At 36.2% G+C, this 23,374-nt stretch overlaps 1 protein-coding gene across 2 annotated transcripts in view; it reads left to right on the top strand.

Moving 5' to 3' along the window:
• LOC139689389 (long-chain-fatty-acid--CoA ligase 5) overlaps positions 1-23,374 on the top strand; it is a 184,537-nt gene that overhangs the window by 132,237 nt on the left and 28,926 nt on the right. For both annotated transcript variants that reach the window (XM_071586482.1, XM_071586483.1), the window contains exons 3-5: positions 6,135-6,258; positions 14,177-14,446; positions 19,455-19,654. In XM_071586482.1, coding sequence (XP_071442583.1) covers positions 6,135-6,258; positions 14,177-14,446; positions 19,455-19,654 — 594 coding nt within the window. The remainder of the gene's footprint in view (positions 1-6,134; positions 6,259-14,176; positions 14,447-19,454; positions 19,655-23,374) is intronic.

The raw sequence follows: 23,374 nt of genomic DNA, 5'->3' as shown, positions 1-23,374 counted from the left end.
CAACAATTTAGTTGTTATGAAATGTAGCGTCCGTTTCAAAAAGATAAGGCATGGACGGTGGGTTAGAAAATGGAATGTAGAAGCATTACATGGTTTGAAAAGGAAGGAGTACAAACAGACTGTAGAGGAAATCATGGACGATGGTAAAGAGCCAAGTACTAGCGAAGAAAAATGGGAAAGAATCAAGAAAGGGTTATCGAAATCCGCAAAAGACACAATTGGAACCTTTGACGCTAAAAGGACTAGGAAACCATGGATCACGGATGAGATGAATACAAAGATGGATGAGCGCATAAAATGGAAGAATGTAAATACAGAGTTAGGCAAAATGAATTACAAAGGATTCAGCAGTAAATTTAGGCGGGCAACAAATAAAGCAAAAGAAGCATGGTGGAAGACGCAGTGCGAGGATATGGAATGTTTGCAAAGGAAGGGTGAAATTGGTGCGCTGTACAGCAAAGTTAAATATTTATCGGGAAGTAAGAAATGGAGATCCATGCTAACAGTTAGAGATAAGGCGGGTAGGATAATAGTTGACACAGGAAAGATCCAAGAGAAATGGAAGGAATATAGTATATAGAAGAACTGTATAGTAAAGAACTTAGACCAACAAAGTTAGACATAGAAAAAGAACATGACGTAGAGGAAGACAGCTTAGGTCCAGGCATACTAGACAATGAGATAGAAAGGGTATTAAGGGAGATGAAACTAAATAAGGCCGTGGGTGTGGATAACATTCCCGCGGAACTATTGAAATGTCTAGGATAATGTGGGAGGAAGAGGCTGTATGGGCTGATTCGTACTATTTATGAAGGAAGAATCTGGCCGAAAGACTTTGTGAGATCAATTTTAGTTCCTAATCCGAAAAAGGTGAAGGCTACATCATGCGAGGACTACAGGACAATACGTTTGGTATCCAGTGCAGCTAAAGTTGTTCTCAGGATCATAAACAAAAGATAGAGAGTAGGGCAAATGATTAATTAGGGGATGACCAGTTTGGGTTTAGGAAGGGGAGAGGTACGCATGATGCCATTGCAGTAATGAGACTATTAATCGAGAGGAATATGGAATACAACCAGGAGGTATTTGCCTTTTTCGTAGATTTCGAAAAAGCGTTTGATAGAGTGGATTGGGAAAAACTAATCAGTATATTGCAGAAAATAGGAATGCGTTGGAAGGAAAGGAGGCTAATCCGCAACCTGTGCATGTCTCAGACTGCTCAGGTGTGGGTGGGAAACGGGGAGTCCGGATGGGCAGTGTTAGGAAGAGGTGTAAGGCAGGGTTGCCCATTATCACCGTTGCTGTTCAACCTGTATGCAGAGGAAATGATCAAAGAGGCATGGGAAGAACTGGAGGTAGGAATGAAAGTGGGCGGGGAACTCGTAAAATCAGTTAGGTTCGCCGATGACCAAGCTTTAGTTTGTCAGTCAGCCAGGGGGTGGTAAGCATTGCTGAGTGAATTGGAAATTCAGTGTTACAGATATGGGATGAGAATCAACATTAATAAAACAAAGGTTATGCGATTTTCTAGAAAGAAAAAGGCTAAGCTAAACATTAAACTAGGAGGGCAAAAACTAGAGCAGGTAGAACATTTTACGTATCTCGGAAGTGTTTGGGACCAACACGGCCAAAGTAGTAGGGACGTAAGGAGATAAATTGCGATAGGCGAAGAGGCTTTCACAAGAAGGAGGGAGTTGATGAGAGGGACGTTGAGTAAGGATGTTAAGAAAATAGCCGTAAAAACTTTAATATGGAGCGTAGCGATGAACGGCGCGGAAACGTGGCCATTGAAGGAGGAGGATAGACGTAGACTGGAGGCTTTTGAAATGTGGGTGTGGAGAAGAATAGAGAAGGTGAAATGGACCGAGAAGAAAACAAATGAGGAAGTGCTAGGTATGGCGGGCGAATATAGGGGGTTGTTGGGAGAAATCCTATGGAGGCAGGAAAAGTGGATGAAGGGGGTATTGACCGGCAGTGGGATGTTGAAGACCGTTTTAGAGGCTAGAATGTTGGGCAAACGAGGAAAGGGAAGGAACAGGATAGGGATGTTGGACGGGATGAAGGGAGGAAGAAGGTACTCAGAGATGAAGAGGGACCTGATGAAGAGTAGGATGCTGGATGTTATATTTTGCTAGGAGTCACAAAATATTTATTTAGGAGTTGTCTATCCAAAAACCTACCTTAACCGGCAGATTACCTTATAATATTAATTATATATATATATACTTGCATGCATATCAAAAATATACTTCTTGAAGTACAAAAATATGAAAGTGATTAAAAATTGTGAAATATACCTTACATGAGTCAGAGAAACCTTTTAAACATTGAGCTTTAGGTCCTAGAGATTTTTATTCCGCTAGAGATTGGCGGCATAGGTAAAGACTTTGAAATGTAATATGAAAAATTTTTATTCTGTATTGTTTCGATGGGGTCGTGGGTTTCGGCAGTCCATGGGGTAGTGCGTTGGACTTGAGGTTCGATTCCCGGTCTCTGGGCACCTGCAGCTCCACCCAAGCTAAGTGATTTTCCGGGTGCCAGATTTTTCAGGAAAACCATAATCGGTATAGGGAAAGGAACTGGCCCCCCTACCCTGATGTGTGAATTTCACACGCCGTCGGGCTTAGTACTGGGTGAACTCTACTATCACCTACCAAACCGACCTTCGGGTTGATTACTATGTTAATGGTTTTGATGGGATTCGGAAATCACGCTGCAATTTGATCTCAGCACAAACCTTTCGATAAATATGAACAGGAATGTTTCTGAAAATTCTCAACCGGAAAAATTTGGGGAACGCCTCTTCCATTTAATTTATAAATTTGTCATGTTATGAATGCATGCGTTTTTCACAGTAAAATTATTATTTAAAAATTGTATTAGATTGTCTCTAACATTGATGACGAAGTGAAACCTCTATTTTTCCGTGAAATGAATCATTGAAACGTTGAAGAAATACAACCGAAGGATGACCGTCAATCGATCGGTCTGCTATTCTAACTACGTAAATGGTTTTCGTAACTAACTAGGAAATAAATTATTTTTTACCAATTTAGTGCTTGGAAAGATAATTTAAGTGTGAAGAGGAGTGGTAGCGGTTACTTTTAAGTCTGCTCTAAAACCAGAGTGATGAACTGGAATATAGTTCACAATGAAGCCGCTCGTGCAAATCTCTGATGTATATCAATTAGATTCAGGTAAATTTCACATAGCACGTGAATTGTACGCTCACACCTATACACACAATCACACGTACACTACAGCTTCTTCTCTTTTGATGCCGTTGACTCGTTGTCCGATTGCTTATATATTTCGCTGCTTTTCTAATAAATACAGTGGATATGCGAAAAAATGTTTTCCTACTGCAATTTCGAATATCAGGGTGTGTTACAAATGTTAATAATCCGGTTATTTACCCGTTAATACAAAGCATTTCTTTACAGTGACCTCTACACCACGTAACACATGATACATTTTTGTTTTGACTCTATGCATCTGTATTATTAATGAAAGGTGATAACCACGGAGTCCAACTTGAACGTTGATTGAATGGTTGGCTGCAGTACTCACTCTATACTTTTGCCAACGGAATCTTCAAAAATAGTTCAGAATTTGATTAAAAACCAAAAGAATCAATTTGATGTTCAAATTTATCAATTCAAATTGGTCAATACATCCGAAATCTCCTACAAATGGATGGGAACTGCATGTCATCAGCTTCACCTCATTGCATTGTATTGAATATTTAGCGCCTCTCTTTCTACCTGGACAGCGTGGGATATTATTTGATACTAGATTCGCTTCTTGCGGCGTGTGAAATCCAGACCTTCTTGGTACAGATGGGAATAGTTCTCGTCGATACGCCGCCAGAAGTTGCCCAGGAAGATATATTAGCTGAAAATAATCATACGGCTTTGGGGCTTCATTGGGATTTGAGCACGGGTCTTCTATCGATAACTGATTACACTAACTCTTGAAATGTCATTTCACCCCAATACCATTTACTGATTATATGGAGTTAGACCAAAATATATCATAATATTTTTTGTAAGGGGTTTCCAAGTTCTTCTTTATCTGTTCAGATTGAATTCGGAAATGAAGATGATCTGTGGTGGAGAGATGATGTGAGTGAACGATCAACTAGGAAAGAATATCATTGGAAGATAATTCTAAGCCAATTGAGATCTGGAAATACTCGATTATCACTATTGTGATCACCAGGAGATCACCTTTCGTTGGAAAAATTTGGAGGGGAAGACCTAATTAGATTTGTATAATATTCCATTTTTTCGGAGTTAGCAAATCTATACCCCATACGTTTATTTAAATAAGAGGTTCTCCTGGTGATCGAAACACTAATACTTGAATACATCCTAGCCTTTATTCGATTAAGATTATATTGATTCATATCTAGTTAGGAAAAAAGTGCAAAACTTATAAAATAAATTCTGGTATAAAATAAAATCAACATAAAGATAACACTATATCACTGCCATGATAACGCTACTTCTTTATCCGGAGGAATTTTGGCGAACTTTTGTAAAGAAGGGCAGTTCAAAATGGCAAAGCAGGAATCATTTCTTCTTGAACTGTTTCAGAAACAGATTTCACCACAGGCACTAAACTCGGGTTTTCCAGAAGAGAGAGTTTCCCTGAGTTTACCAGGTTTTCCTGGCGTTTCTAATTATAGAGCATCCTACTTTATAATTTCATATAAAAAATAAATCCTTGAGTTCACGAACAGATTTTAACGGTCGAACACCGTAACCCCATTCAGAAAAATATAACGTCATTTGAATGAAATGTGGAAAACCACAAGCAGGAAATTAATGTCGTAGGCTTTAATTCCGGAAGAACCAGCAGAAGTGCACCAAGCCCTAATTGTGTTTTGAACGCAATGAATGAAAAAGGAGATATTTTGATGATGAAAGATAAAAGTCCAAGCAGCTCAGAATGAGTACGTACTTGCGTGTCACTCTGACCTCTAGTCTGTCATGGAGTGGTCACTTGAAAAACATATGGGCATCCACCATGGGAAAAGTTGATTAATGAACCGATATTTGTAAATTTGTAATGAGAAAGTAGGGAAGGTAGGGTACCTTGACTCATGAACGGGTTAAGGATAACTGGCCTATCCCTCCAATCAGCTCCTATTTTCAAGACTCGATCCGCCTCATCTCCGAAGTTGCTATAGCATCACGAGATTACACAGAAATATAATCCTTTCACTTAATTTTTTAAAAAATCACTCTGGAGGGAAGTTCGGGATTCCAGTTTAATTTTAGTGCAGACAAACTCTTTCGAATGCTGTCTGCACTTAAAGAGTGAGTAATGATAATACTCACATATCAATCCTTTATTTCTCCATATATTCTTTAAGTATATGATTAGTTATATATTATATTTACCTCTTCCATCATCCTGTAAGGTCTCAGAAGCTCGACTGAAAGGCATAAATCGGGTCATGATTCGACAAATGGACTTGATTACCGCCAAACACCATGTCGTGAGCCGGCTATAAATGTTCAGAACACCCAAGGCATTAATCGTTATGGTAAAGACTAGTCTAATACATACCACAATACCCACAAGGTAAAATCAGCCATGTTACCTGCATGCCTTTCGATATTTCCTCTCTTTAGCCCGATAAGGATTTCGTATTCCTATTTCTGTATATGCTCCTTTAAAATGCATCTCTAATGCTGTAAACAGTTTTAACTAAGTGCATTCCCAAAATCCCTTTTCTCTCTTTAATATTTTTTTTGAATTGATTATGGTATTAAAGTGTTTCTTAATGCGTGGTGTTGAATTAACAAAACAGATTATTTATATGAATGTTTAATGCCCCTACGGACTAAGGTGGACACTAAGTAGATAAATCAAGTGTGTGGCAGTAAAAACATTTAATATCAATCGAAAAGATAATATTCACATTACTTCAAGTTGCTAATTTCTAATAGGTTGCTGAAAGTATTTTATTCCCATTTCTTCAAACCGTTAATTGATCTTACACCCAATTTATCCGGCGACAGGATTGAAAGTGTGACATTATACAAGTACGTTATACTTGTACATTTATTTTCTTTCTTTACTTATTTGAAACTATATTAATTTTCTCGTTTTTATCTTTACAGGGGCCAGAAATGATAAGGACATCCAAGTTCTACAAAGACGCCAAGGAAAGCAAATTCGTGCGTTACATTTTTGAAGATACGAGAACTTTGTACGATATTTTTCGGAGAGGAGCCAAAGTATCCAGTGAGTAAATGAGGGCATATCTTAATATCTATTGTTAAGATAACTTCACCAACTATCCATGGAAAAAGAGTAAACACAATCATAATTCCCCAGGAAGTTTATTCGTACGACAAGTTTCACCGTTTCACCGACGGCACAATCAGGTGCTAACATGGGGTGGTAATTAATGGTGAAACGTGGCGTGCCTATAATGTTTTGTAGCATAATGACTTCTTCGATGCATAGTGAAACTTCCACGAAGTGGACTTCGAAGCAGTTGGGTGTAAGCAGCTATGTGATCTCTGTCATAAATTATTTCCCTTGATACTACAGCATTTTTGGACAGTTGTAAGTAAGAGGTTTTTCTAATTTGACGCGTTTTATAACAATTAAGTATTTTGAATTAAAAAAAAATGAATTGCGTCAGCATATCGTAGCAGTAATCCAAGAGACCTTCTCCCACAGAATTTTCCACCCTCACTCCTCCCTCTTTATGTATGTATTCGATGTTTTTAGACTTAACTTTGTGGAAATCCATCATCACTGATGTAAAAACACCAATTTATCTTTCCACTCAATGTAATTCGGTACAACTAGTTTCGGCGCATCGGCATCATCCTCAGGTCTAACAATTCCTCCTCCTCTCCCCATATTTTCTGCAGCTCTCAAAATTGGGCCAACCTGACTGCTGGCAGGTCGACACAGACTCGAGATCGCCGACGCGTTGGAATCCGTGAAATTGATCGCCAATCTTTCCTTGCCTTGAAAAATTTTCTTGGACTATCCTTTTCTCTCATTAAGCATTTGCATCGTGAGACGAAGTCGAATATATTAACAAATCTTAAATAGAAAGATATTCTGGAAAGACAATGAGAGTGGCCAATGGTGACGGGTGATGTTGAAGGTTTGGTAAAAAAAAAGTTCAGGGGATTTCATTAATCTCCTCGTGAGTTCTTTGAATCCCATAGATGAGAGCTCTTCTCGGCCGATTACCACGAATCAGTAGAACGTGAGAAAAATAGTGTCGAAATCATGTTGGGCATTCAGTTAATTTTACCTGCAGACACGAATACCTCATAACCTATTCTAAACCATTATTAATGATGAAAGAACTACATAGATTCACTTAAAATATGAAATGTGAAATCTTCTCTGCAGTAGCAAATTATTCTCTTGTTGGCTGTCGTGGAAAGCGGCGAAAGAGGACATTGAAGTTTTTAAAGAGGACATTGGCATAATTAAAGCTGCTCTGCCTGGTTCTCACAAAATTAGGGAAAATAAAGAAACGAAATGTGGGAGATAACCGTGGAGAGATTTCATCTTATTTAACAAAGAAGTAAGACATCATTATGCATTGGGATTAAGCAAAAAGTGGCGTCTCCAATGCACTATTTTTTATCTGCCGGAAATTAGAATAAAATAAAATCAATTAGCGAGCGCTTTTTTCTATACTTTTTATTTATCCACAACTAAAATTCATTTCATTTGGATTACGAAAGTGAAAGATTCCTGGATGACTTTGACAAGAGCGTAATCATTGCGATGGTGCACAAATTGAGGAACGAGAAATGAGAATCTGAAGTCAACGTAGTCAATACTTTCAATGCAGTGACAGGAATAATGGGATACAAGATAAATAGGAAGGCAAGCTGAGGACAAAATGTTGGAGAAATAATGAAGATTACGGAAGGACAGAGATAATAGGAAGCGAATAATTGGCTTAAGAATGTGGACAGGAAAATATATTAGCTAGTCAGCTTAAGTGCAACTTACCCGTGGACTTGGAGAAGACCTTTGGCAAGATAAAAAGGGAGAAGACTACTCATTAGGAATACCTAGGAATGACTTACGGTGGCAAAAAATTAGTCTAGCAAGTCTACGAGAACCAATTCGTCACCTAATGTATTAGGCGACATGCTTAAATTAGTTGGATAAGGGAGGAGCTCTTCATTTATTTACGAGGAAAAATGTGTGCGAGACTTTTATAATGTAAGCTTAAGTCGCAAGCGATCCTGATCCAAAACTGGAATCACACGTTTGGCGAGGATTTCACATGCTGAAATAACCCTTTTATGGGAATATTTGCCACTTTGGCCACTATAAGCATTAGAGCAACACTCGTGACATTAATACTGTTCTCAATCATGTTCATGATTCATGCATTAAAATCATTGAGAGCTCGCATGGAAGGATGGAATTTTTGTGAAAATACTCGGTTGAAGACGATTAAAGTACGTGTTTAACATACGATTGCGGGTTAAAAAATCAGGCGGCAATAATTAATAAGTTATTTGTTGATTTGGGATGTGCCCTGACGTAAAATAGCAACGTAACTTTTTTTAAAAATCCAAAAGAGCTATCGTGCATTGTATTTCAAAAGTTTTGTTACGCATGGCGTGTAGACCGAACGTGAGTTCTGACCAATTCCATTCAATGGCATTATACTAGGATGGGCAAACTGGAAACCTTGAAACATATTTTTAGCCTCGTAATTTCTTGAATGCAAAAGATTCTCAGTTAAATATTTTCATTTTCACTCTCCATTGTGTGCAATAGAAACATTCCAACACCTTGGAAGTTCACGATGCCTCCAGAAAAGCAATGGCTTTAGCTGCCACTGAGGCCAGTGGTGTCAATACTTAGTGTGCTTGGCCTGGTTAAGGCGAGTTTCACAGAGAATTAATTCTGTTCAAGAGCTGCCTAGTTCACATGTAAACTGGTTGGGGGTACAGAGATGAATCGCCAACTTTCATTCATTGATAAATTCCAATTTTTCTCCTCTTCAACTACCCAACAAACAAATAAGAGCATGCTGTTCCTCTGTAGTGTATGCGGCAATTGCAGCTGAAATTTTTAATTTTTTCCAAATTATTTTTAAAGTCATTTTTTTTATTAAAAGCTTTGGTAGCCACCGTTGGGCGTTTATTCTTATTTCTGAGGACACTTCTCCGTTTCTTATAAAACCCAATCTTTCACCATTTTTTTTAGTTCGAGGAATTTGAATCACGAACCAAAGTTTCATCATTGAGTAGCCCTTCGATGAGCATCGTGGAAATCAGAGTCCAATCACCAAGAGGTGGAAACTTACATCCCCTTAGTCAAACTCTGACCCGGCCTGTAGTTCCTAAACCACGGAATTCTTGGCGTACCATACTGATGCGTTGAAGGCTAGGATTCACTGCGAAACTCCAAAATACCACAGATGGCACATTTAGTTTACTCACTGGCGCAAAATCATAAACTAATGGGAATTTTATTTCCATGTCAGCACTGAAAACACTAACGGAAGTAGGGAGAATTATACGCGGGGGCAATAGAAAAAAATCCATTGCACCGAAAGGCCCGTTAATTATAAATTGAGTAGCTTCAGGCGTGATGTGGTGGAAGTCGAACATAATGAATAACTGATCAGGACCTGATGATGATGTAATACATCGAAACCCGGTCGTAAATAAAAATATTTTTATCAAGTGGAAAAGTGCTACGATCAGTTATTCATTAGGCCCGTTAATTGATCCCACAAAAATTGATATAAAATTGCAATTGGAAAATACGTAAGTTATTTGTGTAAAACAATGCTAACCAATACCTGATTCCTCATGAACACGCTTATAGTGCCAAATAAAATTGGCGTGTAATAGCGTGACGGGGAGGGGTGGGGATATGGGGAAGGGGGGGCGAATACGCACCAGGATGCAACCCGCTCGATGTCGACCGCGGGAAGTCACGTACCAGTATTTCGATGAAGGTGCCAAAATACGCCAAAATGAATAAAAGTCCTGTGGGTCTCTAAAATAATTCAGTTACTCTTAAAGCGGATGTTTGTTTCACCCAGGCAAATGGATTTCTTGCTACAGCTGCACCTGGCGCACGGCTATGGCAGGGCGCACAAACTGAAACACATTTGATTTCTTACCAGCTGGATACTTTTTAGCGTGCGAATACCAATTTATACCAAATTAAGTGCCCGCCTCCCGTAACAAAGTAGTATCATCAAAATCTGCTGTAGTCCAGAGACTTGTGAGCAAAAACGAAGGGCTATAATCAGCCGTGCTCATTCGTATTGAAAGACTTCAATGAATGGAGCTACTTCAAGTAAACGAGGACATTTCCTTCCTGGGGATATGTTTGAAGAAAAACTCCGGAATCATGGTTATATCTAATTTACCACCGGCAAAGATACTGGTATTATCGTAAATATTGATTTTTTAAATGAATATTGAAATCAATTTTAAGTTTTTACAACCTTCTGAATAGCATATAGTTATGTAATGGATGTGAAATCATTTATAATTAGCCACTGAATACAGCTCCTAGCGTCCTAATCCTCTAATGTAGAACTTCGAGGATTTTAGCATTCGATGAGGATGTGTTTGGTCAGAGACAATGAATGACAGAAAGCCACGCTGTAGTTACACCAACGTGAATATATTACAATTGATTAAAGACAATGGTGGTGAAATTTACCTTGCACCAATTTTTTTATGGTCAGGTGGCGGTTTTTTTCCAATTCAATATTTTAATATCTCACTAAATGATTGATTTAATACTTGAGACACGAAAGGAATTGTGAAGTTCTTCAAAATGCACTTCAAGACAACTTAAAATCATATTGGAATTTGGTATTAAAATCTCTTTATGTTTACAACGTTAGTTAGATATTAATCCTTTTGGTAATAGGTACAGACAGAAAAATATTTGATAAAGTATACAAATATGAAAACATTGCCATGGCAATTAGGGTTGGTTGCCATTTAATTTTTCGAAATCAACCTTGTTTTTGGATAGCAATGGGTCTCTTGAGTGCTATGTTGTAAAGGCCAAACAGAGCAACTCGAGGAGGAATGCTTGAGGGGTGGGAGGGCAAAACCAAGCTGGCTAATAGCCTTTCATTCAACTAGAGGCTAGGAATAGAGGAGACGAAAAGGAGAAAACACGTAAAACCAGTTTTCAAATCTGAAAATGTTTTGTTAACGTATCCCAGGGGCAACCTCATATCAAGATGCACACCACGTTTCTCGAGAAAAGTGACGAGTGTCGCACGACTCCTTGCGACAATACTCTCTTATATCTATTTAATATTTTGCGGGAGGCTGGTGACGCCTGGAAGTGTCGCAATTATTCTGCCGGAACCTGGAGAAGATGAGACAACACGACATGCCCACTCAAAAAACGACAGTTGAAAATAATCGCTGATATTAAGTGCTGTACGTACAATCATTTCCAAAAGTCAGTCACCGGCGCGCCGAAAGTCGGGCAAAGATGTAAACATTCGCCGTTTTGCTATTCAGTAGATGCCAGGTTTTTGGGCTGCGATAGTTTTACGGCCTTCGGAAAGGCCAGTTTGTCTGACAGCCATTGAACTTAAATTGGTACCTTTCCATGAATCTCGTTTTGCCAGTGACTGCCTGGAGAATTTTGAAAATTATAGCACGTTTGGATTTCAAGGAGCCATTTTCGTTTAGAGAGCTTAGCATCCATTGCTGTTTGATTGTCTAATTGGGAGTTAAAATTAATAATAATTGCAGCGTTTTACATATGAAATTCATTTATTATAACGTGTCCCGTTACACAGTAGCGTCTTCAATTGAGTAGCAGATAGGGAAAGTGATGGACTGAATGGCGAATTGCCATCTGGTATGGTAATTCAAGATGAGAAACCTTCTTCCCTGAATCCAGCTAGCGAAGTACTCGTTAGTGTTCCGCCCCTGGGGATTTCACGGCCCGAACGTAGGATCCCAATAAATCTTCCACCCACGCTCGGTAATATTAGTGTATGTCAAATCATATCTTGAGCATTCGTCCAGACTTTATTCTTACGTACACGGACGGATCGAAGACGGATGCTGCAGCGTGGGGTTGTGTCGCCGCCCCTACCCACCGCGTATTCGATGAGGACGCAGCTGAAGAGTTCGCTGTGTATACATTTCTCCTTACCAAGATGCCTTTGTGTGGAATAAGAACGGTAACGCATCTTTTGTTGTTCAAACGGCCCCCTGGCAAATATCTCGTTTGGGTGGAGCAAGCTTAATAATGAGTGTCTAGCGTGACAACCAGGTTGCTTCGCGTGATGGTGAGGGCTTGCCAATCGCCTTTTGAAAACAAAGTGGCGCGGTTTCTATGGGGTCTCATTACCGCTTCAATCCGTACATAATTAAGGATGGATAACTGGCGTTCATTAATACCTTTAGATCAGTTACATCCCACAGTCGCTTAGCGAGGAGAAATATTTTTTCGTAAACACAGTTCGAATTCGGTGAAACCTAGCCATCGACGCTAGTTTCTGTGAAACTGAGATCTCTGTGATGTGTCGCCTCTATTCTTCCAAATATACGGAATCTTTATGACCGGTGGTCACAAATTTGTCGGGGTCACACAATTGGGCGTAAAAGCGAAAAAAATAGTTCCAAGTAAGGTATCCGGACTACCCAATCACCAATCATCAGAACTGTTCACAGCGGGTAGTAGCAATTACCAGAACTTTTATATCTAGAAATTAAAAAAATACATATCTTATTTAAGCGCAAGCTCATTGCAAGACTTTAGGGTCAATTACACATCACTCCAAGAAACGTCATTGACGCTGTTATCCGTGGGTTCAATGCAGTTAAGTGCCCCGATTATTTCCCCAGGAGATGGCATTCTGCTGGCCTTAAGCTGGCAACTTAAGGTACATAAATGAACTCCATCTATTGGCAAATCTTTTGATGGATGCTATGCATTTTTTTTTGTAGCTTATATACACTGACCTAACTTTTGTAATCCCAAGGGTACATGAAGATACTCCTATCACATATCAGTAAAATAAGAATAATCAAGTGACAAAAATATACACTATATGCCCCTAACTGCTTACCTCCTACGTGGGGTGTGCAAGAATGATATTTTTGTTACAAATACTGTTGTTAAATTAGGACAATAACTTCAGCGTTTGTCATCCTAAATGCACCCTGCCATAAATGATTTTCTTATTGATGCCATGTGTATAGTTTGGACAGAAAGGAGAATTAGCTGCTTTGTGTAGGCCCTCTCTCAAAAAATCAAAGTAAATGAATATTAATTGATACATTGGTTAGCGATCATGGACGATGACTTAAAGATATGTAATTCAAATTGTAGATTAACAACTGAGGTTTAATGGATTGCCCATTCCTAAATGTATTGATGTAAACGATTTGGTCAAAATATCTTAGAATTAAGCTGTAGGATCAAATGCATTGAGTATGCAATGGCTCCCTGAGGCCATAAACCATTTAAATTAAAATATGAAATCACAATCAGTTAGACAATTTTCCTTCACAGGGATATCATAAATGCTTCAGTTATTAATCCATTCAATAATGCCAATCAAGATGATTGGAACTCAAAATGATAAGTCAATTCAATGTTAAAATCCATTACAAGAAACTGCAGAAGATGCCACAACAGTAAAAAGCAGAGTACGTAAAAAGGAAAAAATTTCAAAGCATAAGAGGATGCTTCGATAGCTTAACAGTCTAAAGCATTTGGCCAGGCATTGAGGGATCCAGGTTCAAATCCCAGTCAAGGTGAATGATTTGACACTCTACAATTGTTGTATTGTCAAAATTCATGTAAAAATAATCAATGATTGAAAGGTCTTTACCAATAACATTCAGATTTAAACTAAAGGGAATAATGGGGTTTCTTTATAATTGAAGTTACCGTAGTTACTTATAATTAGTTAGGTACTTGCAGTTGTTGGAAATTGTCAACATATTTGTACTCTGTTTGCAAGTGCCAATAGCCAAAAGTACCATAGTAGCAAGTACCAATAGCCAATAGTACCATAGCACCAATTTTATATCAATTGAACAGGTATGCTATTTTGACTCTTTCATTATACAATGTTTCTCATTTTTAGGAAAAGTATTAATTCAGCCCTTAATGTAAACTTATCATTTTTTTTGTATAATTTCAGATAATGGTCCATGTCTTGGTTGGCGAGAATCTCCCAATAAACCATACCAGTGGCTCCATTACAATGAAGCTCTCTTAAGAGCAAAAAACTTTGGCTCAGGACTGGTAGCATTAGGACTTGACCCATCCCCTAGTACATTTGTGGGAGTGTACAGCCAGAACTGCCCAGAATGGATACTGACGGAGCAAGGTGCTTATTGTTTTTCCATGGTGATTGTGCCTCTTTATGATACGTTGGGTCCTGATGCCTGTGCCTACATTATACAACAAGGTAAGTGTTCCTTTATATTCTTTTGAATATAGGTTATCTTAAAGTATATATGGTGATAGGGAGCATCTTCCACGACCTAAAATTTCTTACGTTGGGGTGTGTGAGGTTGTGAAAGAACATTGTACAGGATGACCATTGATTCCCCAGTAATTTGGTCAGTGATATTTTAACAAAGTATATATGGATGTGTGTACTCTCAAAGTATCTCTACATTTTATAAATTGAGAAAATTGATTTTTTTCCTTGGTCTAACATTTTCCACGATGGAAATAGTTTACTAATTGATTTATAATTTTGAATCATTATGAACAATAGTCTAGAAGGGTTTTTTTATGAATAAAGAAACTAGCAGTGACTGCATCCCTCAGCCCCAGCTTACAAATCTCTAAACACTGTAGGTTACTATATTACAATAAAATAATCATCAACCCCTGCATGTGTTATTTCCATCCAACATGTGCAATCTTTACCTCCTCCTACCACGCTTATCCAAGATTCTCTTCTCCTGTAGTCTCCAGCATCATATTTCCATTAATTATTCCCATTATTCACTTTTCCTGCTTTCGTTGAATTGTTCCCTCCAACTTTCTATTTTTTTCCTCCCATGACAAGAACTACTTCATTTGTTTTTCCTTCTAAAAATTCATTTTTCTCTATTATTCTTCACACTGATGTCTGAAAAACCTCTGCTCAATGCTATTTTCTCAATGACCACTTTTCCAAGTCATACAAAATTCTGCTCTTAATCAAGTTTTTACTAATCTTTTATTCAATATTTACTAGAAGAACTCCAAGTTGTTAGAATATATTTCTTGTTTACTGCATCACCTACATATTAATCCTTGATTTAAACAATTTTCCAAGCTTCTCTTTCTTTGTTTCAATCTGATTTTCCTTGTTAGTTAACTTAAAAGCCATCTATTGCATCTAAGGATACAATTCATAAAGAAAATGAATTTTTGCATATTTAAACTTTAGGTTTGTACAATACAGTTTATTCCCCTGAGTGCATAATTTGGTTGTTTGGAAATTTATAAACTTTGTCTGTGTATTGAATTTTTTTATGCCACTGACCTACAAACTGTTTACAAGCCTTTCAATCATACAACTAATACACACCACAAGCCAAGAAGCACATGCATGCAAAAGTATTTGCAAAACCTTTCGCTGAGTAAAGGAAAAAAATGATACCCTCAAACATATGATTAGGCATTTTCTTTGCATTTTAACTAATGCATTGTAGTTAAATGGATAACAATAATGCTTATAATGTGCATTATCAGAAGAATAAAAGAATACACTAGGTGGGTACTGCATCACCAGTCATTTTTTTCAAATAAGGTGGCTGAATGTAAAGTGCCAGAATATAGAGTCAAAAATGTCATCTCAGATTAATGTAGGATCTTTGATAAAGTACAATGACTTTATCACGAAGTTACTGTCAAACTTGTCTGAGAAACTTCATTTTTGACTTTGTCTAGGCTTAGATTATTAGACTACAGCCTCCCATAAGATTCATCTTAAATCAATCGTCTTATCATGAAAATTCTTCTCATTGATCAACAAGAAAAGTTGCAACAACTGCCGTACGCATAAGTTTACATCGGCCATTTCTCAATAGGTCATTGATGATCATGATAATAAATGGGGGAATTCCCAATATATTTTGGCAAAAAACTATTGATTAAAACCTCCCTAATGGTGCTTGATAAAGTTTTCAAATATAACTTTAATTGTTACATATATAATTTTTTATTTATTTTAAATACTGTAGCATAATGAACAGAATTCTAGTGCAATTGTTTAACTTAGAAAAGGCTATGAGGCATGGTCATATGTTCAAAATATATCAACTAATTTTGCAATATAATGTAATCAACTGAAAATCCTGTAATACAGTGTGCTGAGTATTATATGCATTATATTAATTCCCTTTTGGCTATATTCGCATTCACACTATTAACTAAACTTGCCTCTACCTGTCAGCACTTGTAGCTCATCAACTTCCCACGTGCATTTACTAAATAAATTTGCACATTTAACTTTTTAAAATGTTGCACCTATTTGATGTCAGTAGTTAATTTCACATTTATTAGTTCTGTTTTCACCTTTACCTCTTTTGACTCCATGTCTGCAGCTCTTTACACTTTCACCTACAGTGATACTACCACTATTGCAATTTAGTAAGTTTAATGAAAACATGTATTTGAGGCAATTCTTGTTCCATTTGCCTGATTGTAACATGATGAATACAATGTAACCCAGTAAAATGAGTCATTTACTTTGTTGCTGCGGGATTTGTCGGGACTGTTGGCCATTTATGTACACTACATGCATCAATATAATAGCTTTGCCAAAGGAATTAATGTGTAACCATCAAAGAAAAATTGCAAACTGATCACTTAGAAGATAGGTATTCTTTATTTTTTCAGTGTTTTGAATAGTTGTACTTTTCTAGTTAAGTGATTTCAGATATACAAGGTGGCAAGGCTCCTTGTATGTTCTGATGCCAGTCTATTTCAGCTTGTCATTGTAGTGTCATACTTCAGTGTATTGTCAAGCCATACATTTTCTCCTTGTACCAGCATGAAGTGAAACACTTGGGGTACTAATCTTGCATAAAGTTGGCTCTGAAATGATTTAACTTATTTGAACTATTTTTGGAGGTATGTAAAGGAAAATTGATAATACATTTACCAAGCAATGAGGAAATAATTAAATTAAAAGTTAACTAGGGGTATAATTTAACATTTGTGTGACTTCATTTTTAATTTGTTCTCTATATCTTGTGTGTATGTGGAAGCAGTTTAGAAATTTTCACTTTCAAATCAAATAAGTACAAAGAAAACACATAACTAATTGGAACCTTTTATGAATAAATGGTAAGGGTCACAAAGTTGACTATTCCATGGAACCAAGCTGTAATAATTAGATTAGGAGCTGAAAAAAATGGTTTTGTTTTGTTTGCTATGAATATATCTATCCCTCCAAGCCACTGGGCCTAAGTGTTTAGGTATCAATAGTTTCTCGGGCTGCACATAATATTTCGGGATGGTAAAGTATTGCTGGCTTCATTTAAATGTTCATCTGACTGCATTTCCCAACTTCTGGATCATCTTTGGAATTGCCTCGTATAAATAGGTAAAGAATATGTTTTCTCTTTGAAAAAATAGATTTTAAATGCCATCTTTTGGGTGGTTACTATGGTAACTGGTTTCTTACTATAAATGCTAAAACGGTGAATTTGACATAAATACTTGCCCCTACTAATGTAAAATTGTATATGAATCAAATGAAAATATTTGCTTTATACTACGTGAAATTTAGAAAACCAAAATTTTCAACAGTAAATCATGCAAATTTCAGGGGCTACGTTATGGACTTCTACCAAGAAATATAGATAAACTATTGTTTTTGGTCATAATCATCTCATCCGACTTAAATATACTCAAAAAACTTTATCCAATTTAATACTTTCATCCTTTGTGGTAGATAAATATTCAGCCATGTTACATATTAATGCCATTCTATTACACTGTGATAGCCCCTGCTATCTTTAGACGCATCAAAAGTATCAAAGTTTTATTTGAATTATGATACAATTTTATAATAGCTCCATGCTATACCTAGGTTGGTTGTTTTATACTACTATGTTTTTACATAACTGTAAATGACTCTTGTCCGAAATTGCAGGGATTTGCGATGCGTTGTGATCCTGCTAATAGTAGTGATCTAACAATCACAATAGTAATGGGGCACTTGCATGATAAATACATGAGAAATATTCTCGATTTCGGAACAGAAAAAGTGCCTCAGTAAATGGGAAATGACTATTGATGGTCGCCCCTTTGAGCACGCAATTACATATACAAACATGCATAAACAGTTGCATATTATCTAGGATAATGTATAAAATTCGTAACACATCTGGTATATCTTTTCATAGGTAGACACAGTAAACATTAACGAATATCATATATAGTATTACAAAAATATTTTGCTAAAGGGTATTAAAGGATAGCATATCGAGTAATGAAGAATATCCGTTCAAGTTGAAAGGCAAGCGATAGGAAATTAAAATGTGGTGTATTTGACAAAGATCTTGTACTTTATAATTTATTTCATTAGTTGCTTTAAAACTGCATTGGGTTTTTATAAAAACAGTGATAAACCCTATTCATAACAGAAGCTAGAGGTTTATCAAAGAGATAAATCAGATAAAGACAGAAAGTAATTCTCTTGAAATTAAATGAATTTAGAAATTTTATCTAAGTGAGCTTGTTAGGTATGGATTATGCAATTAATTGTCACCATCATGTAGATAGTTATAAATGAAACAGTTTCTGGCGGCACTTGGTGGAAATTCTTCATATTGAAATAAAATTTAAAATACTTTGCCTTTCCACATAAACCACTTTTATTACTACCTAGGTTTCGTTATAGTATAACATCATCAGGTTATGGTATAACATCATCAGGGACCTGATGATGTTATACCATAACGGAACCTAAATGATTATGAAACGGAAATGTTATTTCAATAGATACTTATACTTGGATTGACCACAAATTTTGCTGAAATAATATTAAATTTACCATAATGTCACTATCAACATATTGTGGTGTTGCAAAACCAGGGCATATTCACCTGGGAGAGTATTTTATTGATGCGCGTATTTGAATACTTGGATAGAACTGTGTAACCTGTTACATTCATTGAAAGTGATTAAAAATTTTATTCGCTATAATGAAAATCTGGACACTACTTAAGTTTGTGTATCACCTAATCTTTAGTTCTAACTTACATAATATATTTAATGTTATTCAAAAGTATTAATGCCAAACTAAAAATTAACTGCTTTTTCATAATTATGCAGTGAATGAAGTGGCAAAATTATTCAAAAAAAAGTGTTTTTAATGAAAAATGGATTAATTCTTACACTAATGAGGTGAATGGAGTAGCAAACCTTATCTTCTCAACTTTTTATTTTGTGGCATGGTGCAACAGCTGAAATAGGTGTGGTGGTCTGCGAAGATGACTCAAAGTGCAACCTGCTTCTAGACAAGGCTCCAAAATGTCTCAGGAAGCTTATTACAATGAAAGAAATTCGTCCAGCTACTAACCAACGTGCTAAAAATAGAGGCATAGAGGTGCTGAGATTTGAAGAAGTTGAACGCCTTGGAGCCGCCAAAAATAATAAAGAAGTGGTATGATATTTTTATTTTGCATCAAAATTTCTTTTAAATTTGCAGTTTTAATTATGTAGAGGCTTCTTCAATTTTGTGCATGTACCATATCTCTACTGAGGACTTTGTATAGGTCAGACACACTAAAGAATAGTATTACACATCAAAACTGTTACAAATCAAATCTTTAGAAACAAAGGTGATAAGTTAATAAGTAAAATCAGTATTACTATGTCCACAGGAAGGTTATTAACATTTTTGTAACACTGAGTGAGTGATAATAGATATCATTCACTTTCTGATAGTGCAAAATTGTAAAATAATTGTTAGGAAATGATCCATCAAGCTGCTAGAATTTCTGCAATTGGGCCTTTGAACTTTGTACTTTGTTAAAACTCCAATTTATCATGATGTAATGTATTTTTCACACAAAATTATTGTTATGCAAGTGAGGAAAATTTTAATTGGAACAGATTCACCTATATTGGAAAGTGAAAGATAGATTTGGCAGTTATTTTCTTGATTTTGAATCAATTATTATAGCTATATCAAAGTTAACAATATTTGGCCCATTCTTGGCACATAACATCATGCACCTTGTTGTATTTTATACCATGTCATTAGCAAACAAAGGGTTTAGTATAAAATGTACATATTGGTACTTCTGGTCATGGTACATTTGTACACTATTCTAAGAATTTATGTGTACTTTGTCTATTGAATTTTCCTTTTAAGGTTGGAAATATATGGTATGTGTATACTTTGGCATTTAGTAGTTTTTTCAAGCAAAATTTTTCCACTCAAATGCTCTAAAATATAGGTTACATATCATAGTACTTCTATTTTAAGTTCAAATTGACTTTTACCAACTAGCAAATCTAAAAACTAATTCAATCCTCATTAAAGCATTCCATACCATTTGATGACTTCTGTAGAATATCTTAAACTATTATCTATATAGTAATAGTGCAAGGAGACAGAAATTAGTTGGATTTAAACAATTTGGCAATAAAAGTTCTTACACAATCCCAAATTTTTTTAAATTTCTCACTAATTTCCAGTGTATCTTCAAAATATTGTATACTTCACAAGAACTTGAAAACATGTATAATATTAAAAATGATATGCTTCATGCTTGAGACATTGGAGTGATACAACAGTATGTAAACAGACTTGATTGCAAGCTATTTGAAAGGGTTCTGTACACTAGTGGGCTCTGAACTTTTGTACAGTAGGCAATAGCTGTAGGTTAATTAGTGGCCCTGTTCCCCATCATAATAATATTTACTGGTTTATACTTGCCTTTCTTAGAACCTCTTATGTTACTCTACTTCACTGTGGAGAAAATCTGACCTTTGATATTATTTTTAATTTGGTATATCAGTAAAAAATCCATTAATTGTATGTTTCAGTATTCTTATAATTGTGTCACTACCACATGGCTTCCATTTAATTACATTATTTCTCTCTTTAAAAAATCTGTGCTGGAATGCTGGTAGGAACAGGCCCACTAAAGCCCTCTTGATCTCCTAATGGTGATGATAATTCTGTATCACAGACGGCTATTGAACTTTATGTAGCTGATAATAGCATGCAATGCACTATTCATAGTCACCATGACATTAAGATTACATCAGAATAACTCAATGTTTACTAAGTGCTTGCCATGAGAAGGTTAAATATTTTAGGTAGAGGTAGGTCTTAATTTGTCTGGGTTGAAATTGCAGTTGCATGGCATTATCAATAAATAGTCACTTGGTGCTTATGACAACTTTGTTTTTGCTATGTTTTGTATCCTCTCTAACAACCTAATGTAGTAGTGGTGAGGTAACGGTTTCTTAGCATTCTAATATCATTCTCTTAACAGTATTCATTATGGCTGAAATGGTCTCTTGAGTTGGTGTTCTCTGTCTTCTAAATACTTGTGTATTAGTCATACTTCATCATCACATAAGCCACTCAGGAGTTTGGCTACTAGTCTATGCAGCCAAGCACTAGCCCTTTAAAAATTCATCATACTGTAATTTTAAGGTTTTAGAACATGTCTAAAATAGCTATGACACTGATATTATGAAAAAGTATTGAACTGTGGTACTCAAAAGTTACCCCTTTTCAATTACTTTCTTTATTTACTAAGTTCTCTGATATGGTAATATTATATTGCACTTGTATTACCTAACTTTGTTTGACAGCATGATGTCCACAATATGCAGCCAATCATTTACCATGATTCTGAAGCCTGTCACAGTTTTAAATGCAGGCATGAAAGTCATGGTCTTGATGCGAGTGTTGGTTTGCGATGATGCAGAATTGCAACTGGTTCATGAGAATATGGTACTATCTAGCAGAATTAAGTAGAGAAATGTGTCAAGAATCAGCCAGCATATGTATAGTATCCTGTAAGCTACTGATGCAGCATGTGATAGGTAGTGATTCCAATTCAGGCATGAGCTGTGCACATCAAATCTTTTACTGGGTTAGAAACTGGTGGAGAAGCTATGCTATCCCAGGCAACAAAAGTAGTTGGGATCAAAACCAACTATAAATACAGTATAGTATTTAAGTTCAAATTCTATGCATGCACAGTAATTTAAATGTAGTACACTCCAAGTCAAACAAAATTGGCTATAAACTATACTGCCAAATCTTAAAAATACACCCAAGCAACATTTTTGAAAAAACAAAAATATTACATTTGATACGTTCTTTCAGCAGTCTTTATTATGTGTATATTGTTTTTTTTATCTTTTTGCATTCATGATCAAACACACGTTAATATAATTCGGTTTGCTAATGTTGCAATCATCAGAAAGAGGAAATGCACCAACTGTACCCAAAAGACTTTTAACATGAAGCCTTTGAGTGATTATCAACCTGCCTCTTCCAATGGACTATTTGCACAACTAGGCATAAGGCATGCCATATGCTTGAGAATCAAACTCATTTTTACACCACTTGATCTAATTCAGAAATCCAGCCTACAGGGTGGCAACCTTGGCAGCATGTGCTGAAACCTGGAAAAATGTTTGCTTTTTCACCTTTTCTTTATGTTCTCTTGTACATTTTTGCCTAATACCGAAGGAAAACTCAAAATTGTCATCATCCAAGTGACATGTTTGAGCATGATGACAAAATATGATACCATTTAGAAAGTCAAGTTTATATATTTTGACAGTCATGTTTATGTGAAAAGTGCATGTGCACATGAGAGTGAAAATGGTTCAGCTGTATGCTCACTCCCTCACACAGATTACAACACAAACGGACGTTTTGCAAAACTACAAGTTTTCATCTCTATTCCACTCGGCCCTTTCCCTTCTTATAATCCTTGCACTCTCCACTTTATGTTTACAATTGAAAGAGGGAGAAATCAATGGCAAATATTTTCAGTAAACTAATAAATTAGTATCCATGTTAATAAATTAACCAGATGCAAAATAGATTATTGTTTAGGTTGATAAACTATATACCTATGCACAAGTTTTTGTCCAGATCCATGAAAATATTCCCCAAAGCCTGTGAAATAATAAATCTGTAAATGGACCTGTAACATTTTTATTTCTAGTTGGAGATGAAGAATTGAGTTGTTGGGTAAATATTGCAAGCCATTCCAAAAGTGAACTTTTTTGATGGAATTTGATGAAATATCCAGTAAAACTGTATATAAATGATTAATTCGCACGATGCTGTTGATATAATTTCTTGTTATATCAAATGCATATCTTAAATGGTCATGATGCA

This window comes from Hetaerina americana, unplaced genomic scaffold (assembly GCF_022747635.1).
Source record: "Hetaerina americana unplaced genomic scaffold, ioHetAmer1.1.p SCAF_23, whole genome shotgun sequence".
NCBI lineage: Eukaryota > Metazoa > Arthropoda > Insecta > Odonata > Calopterygidae > Hetaerina > Hetaerina americana.
The sequence above is the reverse complement of the archived record's forward strand: the minus strand, read 5'-3'. Positions and strand labels throughout refer to the sequence as shown.